At 37.1% G+C, this 13,525-nt stretch overlaps 1 protein-coding gene across 8 annotated transcripts in view; it reads left to right on the top strand.

Moving 5' to 3' along the window:
* The window catches only part of THOC2 (THO complex subunit 2), a 109,764-nt gene that overhangs the window by 26,248 nt on the left and 69,991 nt on the right, over positions 1 to 13,525 (top strand). For all 8 annotated transcript variants that reach the window (XM_058536634.1, XM_058536633.1, XM_058536641.1 and 5 more), the window contains exons 6-8: positions 298 to 419; positions 995 to 1,128; positions 9,778 to 9,944. In XM_058536634.1, the coding sequence (XP_058392617.1) occupies positions 298 to 419; positions 995 to 1,128; positions 9,778 to 9,944 (423 nt within the window). The remainder of the gene's footprint in view (positions 1 to 297; positions 420 to 994; positions 1,129 to 9,777; positions 9,945 to 13,525) is intronic.

The following is a 13,525-nucleotide window of genomic DNA, read 5'->3' as shown; positions in this document are numbered from 1 at the left end:
ATTTTAATGGGAATTTCATCTATAGTTCTTGTCGTTTGTAGGCTGTGTACAGCATGCATATAATTTTTTAGTAAGTTTTTTTAAAAGAGCTATATGTTATATTTTTCAGTATTTGGAGAGTCATCACTTTTGTTAAATTGAAGTTCCAAGCCCTTTTATAAATTATAAGTTGTGTATATGTATATAATGTGATTTTAATATTCTTCTTTGGGAAAAATTATTTTGAATGTATTTAAGATTGTGGATGCATAGTTGGAATGCTAAGAAATAAATGGCCTTTAATATTTTTTAATACAGTATTTAGTTTCAGACACAGTTCTAAAGGAACGCCTGGATCCAGAAACATTGGAATCATTAGGGCTTATCAAACAATCACAGCAATTCAATCAAAAGTCAGTTAAAATCAAGACAAAACTCTTGTAAGTACATGTATCTTTATGTTACAGATCAAGTACCTGAGTATGTTGTTTAGTTATTTTGAATACTAGAAGTTTCTAAAGGCAGTTTGAAGATTTTTTTTGTTGCTGTTTGCATGAGTCTTGTGTTTTTTCCTTTTAAAAGTAGCCTGTGATTATTGAGTCAACAGTGAACTTTACCTGTGTGAAACCAATGTTATTTTTTTTCCATATTAGAAGTTAAAATAATATTCAGTGCTTTTATTATTGCCAATAAAATAATTTACAACTATGGCTGTACTCTAGGGTATAATCTTAGTCAGGGATGGAAATAATGGTATGTTGTTGTTCCTTGGGATTAGCAGTATCTTTTCCTTGTGTTACTGGTTTTCCCTGTGTAATTAACATTGGGGTATCTCTTATGAACCACTGTTATTTTGTATCCTAAAAGATACGCAAAGAGGTAAACTTTCAACAACTATTCTTATGATTGTTATATATAAGAGAGAGAAGAAAAGTCAATGAGAAAAATACATTACTCATATGCAAGCTTGTTAATTGAAATTAATTTTATCCCTTTTATGATTATCTAATTTCAGTTATAAGCAGCAAAAATTCAATTTATTAAGAGAAGAGAATGAAGGTTATGCCAAGCTGATTGCTGAATTGGGGCAAGATTTATCTGGAAATATTACTAGTGATTTAATCTTAGAAAATATCAAATCTTTAATAGGTAAGACATATATCTATATATAGTGTATGTTATTAAGATAAATTTTTTTAACTGTTGGAAAATATCCATAAAGACAAAATGAGTACGTTCTCTCTAGGTTTTTTTTTTCCAATTAAGAAATGAGACAATTGTCCAGCTTATATTTTTAAGATTTTATCAGTAATAATAAAATTTGGGATGATATTTAAGAGACATCTTTTTGTCACTATTACTTGTGTTTTTGTATTAGTTTCTGCTCTCTCTAGTATTTCTATCTTTAATTTTTAAGTATTTCTCAATAATTTTATAGAGGGCAGAAAATAAGTAAGCAAATGTGAAACTTGAATAAAATCTTCAGTGAACTCTTGAAACGTGGAGATGTTTAGTTCTTTTGAACTTGATTTTAAAAATACCTTTACAAGGGACTTTGATATACAGGTTATTTTATCTTTACAACAGTCTGCTAAAGTAAGTGTAGCAGATGTTGTAAAAATGTAACAGATAGAAAAGTCTTGTTCTTCCTATCTTTTAAATAGAATTTCTGTAGCATTATTCTTTTAATTTGCATTGAGCATTTGGAGGAAATAGTTGGCATTTATGGAAAGGAGGAATGAATGGTAGAAAAATAGGGTAATCATGATTTTTCAAGAAGGGAAAGAATTTTTGCTATTATTTGTTAGGTGTTATTCTATCTTAGGGAAGATTTTGCAACACCTGATTATCTTAGGTTTTGAGACCTGTCAGAGAAGTCATATTCCCTGCTTCACTGGTTATATTTTAGGGGATGCTTATGCTCAACTTCTTAGTTCTTTCTGTTTTTGAAATTTATGTATGACTAAGAAATAGAGAGAAAGTGTCCCAATCCCTATCCCCTTCCTTCAATGCTATATGTAGTGACCCAGATAAAACTAGATTTACTACGATCATCTTTGTTTTTGGCTTAGGCTTTTGGTGACCAACAGTTATAGAAGGTAAGGAGCTTTTAGTTGAAATTTACCCTTTTCTTTGAAGTAAGTCTAGTTCTGGCAGCTGATTTACTCTCTCTGCTACTTCCTCCCGTTGTCAGTTTAACACCAAGACTGGCAGCCCCCCGAGGGCTGCAGGGCTCTGGCTTACCTGTGTGGCAGTCACCCATTTTTAAAAATCCTGTAGGGTTTCCTTTCTATTCTTTCCAGGGTAGGCTCTATATTTTTCCTGCAGCATTTTGATCTAGCTTGAGATGCTTGTCAGTATTGCTTTGCTATAGATTTGTCTTTCCTTGTATCCTGCCATGTACTTTCTTTAGATGGTATTCCCCACATAAAAATTCTGTGCTGTGCAAGCCCCTCAATTGTTTTTGTTTTTACTTTATCTGCCTCTTTGTTGACATCTCTTATCTGTCCTTGTTTCTTCTATTTTTTGTCCTTGTCTTGGAACAAGGGATTTTCTTGAAGGTGTGCTTTTACCCAATTGGGAACATGTACACTACTTTCTTTTCTTGAACTTTGCCCTCATAGAGAACAGGTTATGTTACTGTCTCCGAAGAACAATGTGGCAAGCTCATGACACAAATGGATATTCCATGAGTATAAACAATTTGATTTCTTGGGCTAAACTTCTATTCTAGTCCGTCAAGTGTACTATGAAGCATACTAGGCCAGAAGAACTCAGATGTCACCTTCTCAGTATAGCCTTTCCTGGCTACCCCCCTCGACACTCCCTAGTGTTCACTATTTTTTCCTCTGAGCACTTATCACCATATAATACACAATGCATTTTATTTCCCACCCCCACTGGAACATAAACTCCATAAGGGCAAGGGTTTTTGTTTGTTTTATTTAGTACCTCTAACCTCAGTGCCTGGTACATAGGTGATGAATAAATACTTGATGAAAAATGAATGAATCTTTCTCCTTTTCTTGTAGAGTTTATAGTGATTCTTAGCCTCTTTTCCCTGACGTGGAGGATTTTAGAAAGTTCATCTCCCTGGCTCAGTGTTTGTTTCTCTCTGGCTAGCTGACTCCCTTCTCTCCCCCATTGTCTGAGAAAGGAATTTTTCATTGGCATGAAAATTGAGGTTAAGACTTCAATTCCAATGAGTACTCTTTCAGTGTTAGAATTTATTGGATTCCCCCTCAATGCAGACTCCATACAGGCCTTGTCTCATCTGGCCAGAGCAGTTCACTGACACAGCATCCTATTTTTCATGGCATCTTTGGATGAGTTTCCCCTTATTTATTCTAGCATTATTTTCTCTTTAGGAGCAATCTTGACAGACAATACCTCATACAAAGCTATCTCAGGTCTGATCTTCACTAGCCATTGGCAGAACTTACATCTAGTTTGGGAGGTATGCATTTTAGATGCACTTACATTTTAGGGTACTTGGTCTGATCAGGAGAAATCCTTATTTATCATCCTTTAATTAAAAGATAGTCATTTGTTGGGCCGGCCCGGTGGCGCAAGCGGTTAAGTGCGCGCGCTCCGCTGCGGCGGCCCGGGGTTTGCCGGTTCGGATCCCGGGCGCGCACCGACGTACTGCTTGGCAAGCCATGCTGTGGCGGCGTCCCATATAAAGTGGAGGAAGATGGGCACAGATGTTAGCCCAGGGCCGTCTTCCTCAGCAAAAAAAGAGGAGGATTGGCGGATGTTAGCACAGGGCTGATCTCCTCACAAAAAAAAAAAAAAAAAAAAAAAAAAAAAAAAAAAAAGATAGTCATTTGTTCCCTAAAAGATTCTGGCACATCAAAATGTTTATATCCTAAATGTTAAAAAACCATGTTTATATCCTGTCAGATAGCCTGGGCCTTTTGACTGTATGAGCAAACAAGGAAGCAGAACCATTATGAGTCAGCATGGCAGTTGTGATTTCAAGTCTGACACTAAATTTGAAACACTTATTAAATAGGAATGGATAGTGATTAGTAGGCTCTTGAGCTGCCAAGCCATAGACCCCACACAAATGATCCCTGCATAAAGATGGCAAAAAGCATCTTTTAGAAATTAGAGGAAAGGATATCAGAGATAGACTAGTTTGATTGCTGAATTAAACTATTAGCACTTTACTGAATGCCCTTCAAAAAACTAATAGCTAGATTTTTTTTTCCTTTTCTTTCTTCTAGTGAAGAAAGTGGTCAGCAAACTTTTTCTATAAAGAGTGAGATAGTAAATATTTTTTTGCTTTGTGGGCCGTATGGTTTTTGTTGCAACTACTCAACTCTGCCATTGTAGTGGTGGAAGCAGCCATAGACAATATGTAAATAAAGGAGCTTATCTGTGTTCCAGTACAACTTTATTTACAAGAACCGAGTAGATTTGACCCACAAGCTGTAGTATGCTGATCCCTGCTCTAAATCAAAGTTCTGGCTAAAAATTAGTCATGGAGCTAGCTTACTTGAGTTTAGTTTTGGAGGGTGAAAATGATTCTTCCTGGTTTTGGGTTTAGTGGCCCAGGATCATTTTGGCCTAGGCTCTAACCCTTTCCTCACCCAGAATCAGAGCCCTCTTCACCAAACCTCAGGACCTTCATTTGTTGCCTGGTATCCAAGGTTGTAGATTTGGCTAGGGATTGGGAAGGGTAGGGTGAGAGTCTCTGCCCTTTCACTCTCACAAGTCCTCTTGGTTGCTTGTCAAGTGACCAGAGAAACATTAAAAACAATATAAAACTCCAAGCCAAATGATTTTATTCTCGAGCGGATTATGGGACATTTAACCCCGTTAAGTACATTATCTTGAGTGTACTTAGTATTTTATCTTTGGACCAGTCTGAATATAAGGACCATTCAGCGTAGAAGCATCTTATCATTGTATTAGCTGTCCCCTATCCCTTTGAAAAGGAAGCTGGTTGACTGCCTCCTTTACCTAAGTTTTTGCTTTATTGACGTTTCTTTACCATATACTAGTTATGGAGAAGTTGTTTTTCTCCACTATGAAAAAGAAAACAGCAGTTGGTGTTCTCAAGCATAGATTTTTTTTACAATTCTACTTTTATTTTGTTAGGTGCATTTCTCTGCATCTTGGTTTTCTGGTTCTTGCCTTGAGACATGCAGTTTTTTTGCAAATACTATTTCTTAGAGATAGTCTAGCATAGGTTTTTATTAGCCTGTTTTAGTTTATTTGGGCTGCTATAACAAAATACCACAGATTGGGTGGCTTATAAAAACAGAAATATATTTCTTAGCAGTTCTGGAGGCTAGAAGTCCAAGATGAGGGTGCCAGCATGGTTTGGTTCTGGTGAAGGCCCTCTTCTGGGTTGCAGACTGCTGACTTCTTGCTGTATCCTCACATGGTGGAGAGCTCTGCTCGCATTACCTAATCACTTCCTAAAGGCCCCACCTCCTAATACCATCACATTGGGCACATCAGAATTTCAATGTAAGAATTTTGGGGGGGCACACACATTCAGACCGTAGCATAGCCCGTTTCTAAAGTAATTCTAGATGCCGGATCATGTCTTTTTTTTTTTTGCTGAGAACGATTCACCCTGAGCTAACATCCACTGTCAATCTTCTTTTTGTATGTGAGCCGCCGCCACAGCACGGCCACTGACAGATGAGTGATGTAGGTCCGTGCCCAGGAACTGAACCTGGGCCACTGAAGTGGAGTGTGCTGAACTTAATCACTAGGCCACCAGGGCTGGCCCTCAGATCATGGCCTTTTGTTCAAAACATGGTTTTTCTCTGTCTCGGAAGGTCCATTCTGTCAGGAACATGATGATTGAAACTATCATTCTGTTTTCTTGTCTGAAACCTACAGGCTGGACGTCTCTCCCAGTCATGTTTACAATGTTACCTTGGTCTTCTTTTTCCTAAGAATCTCGATTTGGCCTATTCCTACAACAGACATTGTCAGTTTAGTCATATTTTTTGCCTCTAGTTGCAATTACTTGCTCTAATATACTGGCCATTTTGTCCATCTTTGGTGAAACTTTAGTTACTTTTCAGTGCATTTTTTTCAAAGATGTATCTTCCAAGTGGTGTGCACTCTCCTCAAGGGTAGGGAAGGCATTTTATTAATCTCCATATCATAAGCACCTGGCACATAGTGGGTAGTTATTTAATGTTCATTTAAATGAAGGAAGGAATCCACGGCCGTTACAGGTCCACCATTTCTTTACTTTTCCACTTGTTCCCTTCCAATATGGTTCCCTCTTTGTTCCTCAAAAGGCATAAATGCATTGTATGTGTATATATATTCCTTAATGTAGCTGGGGATAGAGTTGAGGAGGTAGGCTTATGATCTCTCTCAAGACCACATGACTGTCGATGCTTGGACTGAACAAAAGCCTTTCTAAGATGCTTGAGCACAAGAGTGCCTATGTTCTGCCACAGCTGCCATTAAAAAAAATTTATTTGGACGTTTCAAGCTTACTGATTGTTACTAGAGTCTCACTGTATGTGATCTAGCTTAACTGTTATTTAGCAAATCTCTAAGGTTTTAAAAATCATTTTCTAAATCCTTGGTTTAGTTACTTTTTCCATCTTATATAGCAAAGGTCATTCTAACTGATTGGACTAACTTATGGCACCTGCGACATTTGATAGACTATTCATAAGCCAGTTTTTCTTTTGTGAAAGGTTGATACCTGTTATAAATAAAAGTACATACCTCTTCTAGATTACCGCCTTAAATTGCACCTAGAAAGACATTGGTAGTTAGTTGATAGTACAGATCACTGTTAGAATAGCCTTGATGGAGTAATAGTAATAAATAAAACATAATGTCTATGGTTCACATTGTAGCACATTGAAAATATAAACTTTAAAGCAATGTGAATGAAACACAACATTTCCATGTAACATGTTGCTTGCTGTTCTAGTCCTTACTCAGAAGTTTTGTGTATGTAGCTTAAAGGGTAATTATAAGCCAGCCTTTTTTTCAAAATTATATTTAATTTATCTTTTGTCCTCTCTGGTAGAATAGAGTATTATTCATTTTTATTTAGTGATTGAATTTTTATATTTAGTAAATGTAGGAGCAGTCATAAGGTTGGAGAATTTGCTAGATCTTATTTCTATCATCTATTGTCAGTTACAGCAATTTGGAGGCATTTTTTTCCAGCTTTATTCAGGCATAATTGACATACAATAAACTGCATGTTTAAAGTGTACAATTTGAGTTTTAACATGTATATATACACCTGTGAAAACATCATCACAATCTAGATAATGCACGTTTCTATCACTGCCCCACCCCCCCAAATTTCCTCTTGCCCCTTTGTATCTCATCCCCCCTCACTCATCCTCCCCCGGCAACCACTGATCTGCTTTCTGCCACTATAGATTAGTTTACATTTTGTAGAATTCTTTTATAAATGGAATTATATAGTGAATATTCTTTTTTTTTTTTTGTGAGGAAGATCAGCCCTGTGCTAACATCTGCCAATCCTCCTCTTTTTTTTTTTTTTTTTTTTGCTGAGGAAGACTGGCCCTGGGCTAACATCCGTGCCCATCTTTCTCCACTTTATATGGGACGTGACCACAGCATGGCTTGCCAAGCAGTGCATCGGTGAGCGCCCGGGATCTGAACTGGTGAACCCCGGGCTGCCGCGTTGGAGCGCGTGCGCTTAACCGCTTGTGCCACCGGGCCGGCCCCTGAATATTCTTTTTTTGTTTGGCTCATTTCATTCAGCATAATTATTTTGTGATTCATCTATGTTGTTGCTTGCATTAATAGTTCTTTCCTTGTTATTACCGAGTAGTAATCCATTGTATATACCACGGTTATACTGTATGTGCTAGTTTGTTTATCCGTTCACATGTTGATGGACATTTGAGAGTGTCCTATTATAAATAAAACTGCTGTGAGTATTTGTGTACAAGTCTTTGTGTGGACATAAACATTTCTCTTGGGTAAATACTTAGGAGTGAAATGGCTGGGTCATATGGTAGGTGTAAGTTTAACTTTTAAAGAAACTGCCAGTTTTATAAAGTAAATTTTGTGCTACTTTACATTTTCTGTTTCCACCAGCAGCATTTAAAAATTCCACTTGCTATTTTGGAGTGACTTTTACATTCATAGGCCATACTTTTTGGGGGTACGGGGAGAGGCAAAAATATTTTGAAGTTTTCTTCCAGAGAACTTTAGGTAAACATCTCTTTGGAGAATTTATGAAAATCTGGAGCTCTTTCCAGTAAGACATGATCACTGAGTTAGTCTTTTTTTCCTTGGTATGAGAAATGGAAGAGAACTTTGGATTTCATAAAAAGAGGAATGAAATACTTCTTGTATTTGGAGAGTTCGGTTTTCTAAGTGATTGCTAAGATACGTTAGTTTTATAGCATTTAATATAATTAAGTGTGGAGTTAACAGAAGTAACTGGCACTCTCCTCTTATAAAATAGGTTATATAAGAATTTTCTTTGAAAAATCCCCTAAGTCATCTATAAGGTACATTATTTAGACCTAACATCTCTCCCTAAGTTCAGCACAGTTGTTCTTTTTCCTCCAGCATTAGGAGAAATCAGTGTTTATTTGCTTGGCCCAATGAAAGTGGATAGCTTGCATTTAGGAGCTATGTCTAATGAAGAATATGTAATTTAAAAAACTAGAATTCCATTCAGCATGATGGGCAAGACATGTGGAAACTGATATAAACTGAGGGAACAGCAGATTGATATCTCATGCTCACTCTGGGTCATAAGCATACATTTTATTGAGAGGAATGGTGGGTGGAATTGCCTATATTGTTTAAATTGTTTCTCTTTTTTTTTTGCTGTATGTAAATGGCTGCATTCTCATAAATTAAATGCACATGATATCACTGCACTATAGTATATATAATTATGGTAACAGCTGAAGCTGAATGCAAATAGAGGTAATAATATATTAAGAGTAGGGTGGCAGATAGGAATGTGTATTAAATCCATGTCCATCAGCTGTTTTTAGCTTACTATAGGAGATTAGCAAGGATAAGTAGCCATCAGCACCTATTCAGTGCTTCTTTCCCTTCCTTTTCCTGCTCTACCTAGATTGTCTGTTTTCTTTCTTCTCTCTCTGCTTGTGTTATCTGTACTCCCTCTTTATGTCCCCAACTCCTTGGTATTCTCTCATCTCTTTAGTATCAGTAGTATAACCATTTTCCCTTTAGAATCCTGCCAGAAACCATGAATATAAATCATTGGTACAATTGTATTTTGTGACTTTGTTGTGTATATAAGATAAACTAAAAAATGATTCTAAAAATGATGGTTTGCTTTCATGAACCTGAACTTTTAACTGCTTATCAACATTTCAAATAATTATGCATAAAACATTATTTAAAAAAACCCTTTAGTTGTCTGCCTTGTAAAACAATGTCTGTCATTGTTTTATTTTCATATTTTGCCGAGAATTAAAAATGTGGATCTCTTTCACCAGCCTGAGTAATCAAAAACTGATGAGGCAGTGTGGCATAGAAGAAAATTTACTTGATTTAGTATCACAGGTCCTGGGCTCCAGCCTCAGCCCTGTCATTAACCCACTTTGTAATCTTGGGCAAGTCACATTTCTCATCTGTAAAATGTGGGGAGTGGACTTGATGATCTTAAAAATTATGAAGATTTCCATCTGGGGCAGGGGAAGCAAACTTGTAAAAGAAGTTGTTTTTAAAAACATTTTTCTCTTGTCATATAAGTTATCCCTGAAAGTTAATGGCTTTACTGGAAATTATGTATAACCACTTTTGAATTTGTTTATATCTCATCTATTGCAGGATGCTTTAATCTGGATCCCAATAGAGTTTTGGATGTCATTTTAGAAGTGTTTGAATGCAGGCCAGAACACGATGACTTCTTTATATCTTTATTAGAATCTTACATGAGTATGTGTGAACCGCAAACACTGTGTCATATTCTTGGGTTCAAATTCAAGTTTTACCAGGTAAAAAAATATATATGTGTGTCTGTGTGTGTATATGTATAGGTTAATTTCATGATTTTATATGTACATTTTAATTTGAATTTTATTTGTAAATGATTGGTTTCAGCGCAGCCATTTTAGCGCAGGAGATAGATAAATGGATAGCTAACAATGTGATGTGATAAATACTATAATAGTAGTATGAATGGTGTGATGTGAAAGCCTAGAGGAAAGCATAATAAATTTTTGCCTTGGGAGAGGTGGAGTCGGGGAAAACTTTACAGATACAGTATAACCTTTTTTTAATCTAGTCCTTGAAGGATGAGTAGGAATTTGTTGAGAGTAGTCTGTGCGGAAGTAACAAATAGTGTGAGAATGAAGACGTGGCAATATGAATGTACATAACAGATTGAAGAAGTGGTACATAGTTTGATGTGGCTGGATTGTAAGATGTGGGGAAAAGAAGGGACAGGAAGTGAAGTTGGAAAGGTAGGTGCACTTTAGATTGTCAAGGGCCTTGAATACTGTGTTGAGTTAGAATTTTATTGTTTAAGACCATTGGAATTTTTTATGGATGTGAATAAATTCTTGAGGCGTATCTCACATCATTTTTCACTTAAACCACTGCAATAGTTATCTAGCAAATCTATGCCTCTGATTATTTCTCTTTCAATCCATCTTTCATATTATTACTGCTGTTACATTCGAAAAGTGGTCTAATTCACACAGTGCTCAAAGACCTTTGCCTATACGATGAAATTCAAACTTCTAAACATGGCAGAAAAGGCTCTTCACAGTCTAGTCCCGTTCTTTCTTTCCAGCTCATCTGTAGTGATTTCCTCAAGTCTAATATTCTAGTCATATTAATTACTAGCCATTTCTTGAACTTAGGAATACACATTGCTATATATAGACCTTGTTTACATGCATTTCCTCATGACTAGAAAACTGTTCTTACCCAGCCCTCTCACCTGTCTTTTCTTTATCTTGTGAACTCCTGTTTATTCTTTAAGATCAAGTGCTGCTTGCTCTGTAAAGTCTTGGCTGACACTTCGCTCATGCAGAATTAGTCACTTATTAATCTGTATTCTCGTAAAACTTAACAGACGTCTAGCACTTATCAAGTTATATTAGAATAAATTGTCTATCTCCTTTGCCAGATTGTGAGCCATTTAGGGCAGGGTCTATGTTTTACTAATTTTTCTGGGTTAATTTACTGCTTAGCCTATGGTAAATGCTCACTAATTGTAAATGAGTGATCTCTGTTTTAGGAAGATAGCTCTCTTGATAGCATGGAGGATTTTAATGTAATAAGGCCTCCACAGGCCTTTTGGTATAGCTTTCCTAGTTTGTCTAACTGCCTAGGATACTCAGCTAGTTAGTGTTCATGATATGCTATTGCTTTGCTAGGCCCTGAGGATACTTTGAAGAGTGTCTATTCCTGTCCTCTAGAGCTCAAGGTCGGGATAGTAAGACAATTTCTTTAGGATTCTCAGATGATATACCACCTACTGCTTCTGCTTATCTTTTATTTTCCATTCTCTGGGAAACTCCAGAAGAGAAATCAGATCAGAACTTAAAAGCATATAGCTTTTTGATACCAAAGAAGACACATGGCAGGATTTTTGGGCAAGAGGACTTCACCTTTGTTAAAAAATTAGTGATGGCAGCTGTTCCTGTTTCTACCAGCAGCCAGGGAGTCCACTCTTAGTACAGAGAAAGAGAAGTTCAAGTATTTCATTACATTTTAAGAGGCACCATGATTGCTTTGGATTTGAGAACATGAAGCCACTGTTGAAGTGACAGGGTAGCTGAAATTTAACTTGGGCATGATTAATTAGAATATAGGTTAGGGCTTTGGAGACTGTAGGTTCCAGAGCATATTTCAGTGAATAATGATGACCTACTGCATAACATCAAATATTGTTAGTCAAATGTGAATTTTAGAATTAAAATTTTTTATATGAAAATATTCCTCATAATGGTAACAGCTTTTGAGCTGAATTAAAATATCCTTGGGGGTTGACAATATTGGAATAATCCTTTTTTTCATAGATAATGCACCTTTTTCTTATATAAGAAATATCCAACCAAGAAACATTTTATTTAGAAATAACCTATTATTGGAAAGACTGACCCTCGTATTGCTCTGTGTAACACCATTCCCTTGTTTATATTGCCCAAGCTATCTTGTGAGAATCTGAAGCCTTAAGGACCACTGAAGGCAGGGGAAGAAATGTCAGAGATTTTAGATAATTTGCAGTCTGGGAGGTAAAGTAAGGAAAGCCATGAAAATCAAGAACTGCTTAGGGGATATAACCCTGGGAACTGGCTCCTAGGCACGTAGGGTCACCCTCTGTATTGGTTCTTTGCCTTACTCCACCCTCGCCTCTCCCCATCACTACCTGAAAATGTTCACTCCTTCTGCCCACAACCCTTATTTTCACCAATTGGGAATTATTTGGATTAAGAGGCTTCTTTTTTTTTTCCCCCTTAATGCTAGGACTTCTAGGCAAAGCCAATTATTTCTGCTATGAAGTCAGTAGGAATGATTTTATTCTAGTTTCAACCTGTGATCAGCTATACAGGATATTTTGATTTGGAAGGGTGGTAAGGGATGTATATTTTAGAGCACATGATCATTGTGGAAAATTGGGCAGGCACATCTGCTTGATTCCCCTAACAGAGATTGCTACAATAGAATGTTTAGGGACAGCATGAGGGTTATCACACAGAACATGAAGAAAGGATTACTAGAAAGTGTGAGGGTACCAAAAGACGAACAAACTTGTTTCGAGTTGTCTCACCACAGGAAAGAAGAAGGCAATGACTCTCACTCATATCACAGCCCCTTGATTTCTGGATTCAGAATACAATAATAGGGGCCAGCCCTGTGGCTTAGCGGTTAAGTGCACGCGCTCCGCTACTGGCGGCCTGGGTTCGGATCCCAGGCGCGCACCGATGTACTGCTTCTCCGGCCATGCTGAGGCCGCGTCCCACATAAAGCAACTGGAAGGATGTGCAGCTATGACATACGGCTATCTGCTAGGGTTTTGGGGGAAAAATAAATAAATAAAAATTAAAAAAAAAAGAATACAATAATAGTAGTAATAGTGGTACCATGGTTAGGCACTATTATAACCCAAAGTCATTGATTTAAGAAATGTTGATTATGAGTATCACTTATGTGCCAGGTAACGTTCAAGGTGCTGGGGCTACATCTGTAAACAAATAGAAATCCTTGCCTTCATGATGCTTACATTCTAAGTAAATTATATGGTATGTGAGAAGATGATCAATGGATGGGGCAAAAAAAATGTAGAGAGCAGGATAAGCAAGATTGGGAGTGCTAGGATAGTAGGTTGCAATTTTAAATAGAATAGTGAGAGTAGACCTCATTGAAAATGTGAGATTTAATCAAAGAAATGGAGGATTGGGGGTGTAAACTGCAGATTTCTGGGAAGAGCCTCCAGGCAAAGAGAGCAGCCCATGCAAAGGCCTTAAGGCGTGAGCATTCCTGATTGTGTTGAAGAACACCAAGGAAATCGGTGTGGCTGGGTCAGAGTGATTGAGTGGGCGAGCGGTAGGAGATAAGGTCAAAG

The sequence above is a fragment of the Diceros bicornis genome, chromosome X (genome assembly GCF_020826845.1).
Source record: "Diceros bicornis minor isolate mBicDic1 chromosome X, mDicBic1.mat.cur, whole genome shotgun sequence".
In the NCBI taxonomy this organism is placed as follows: Eukaryota; Metazoa; Chordata; class Mammalia; order Perissodactyla; family Rhinocerotidae; genus Diceros; species Diceros bicornis.
Note: the sequence above shows the minus strand (reverse complement) of the source record. Positions and strands in the feature narration are given on the sequence as shown.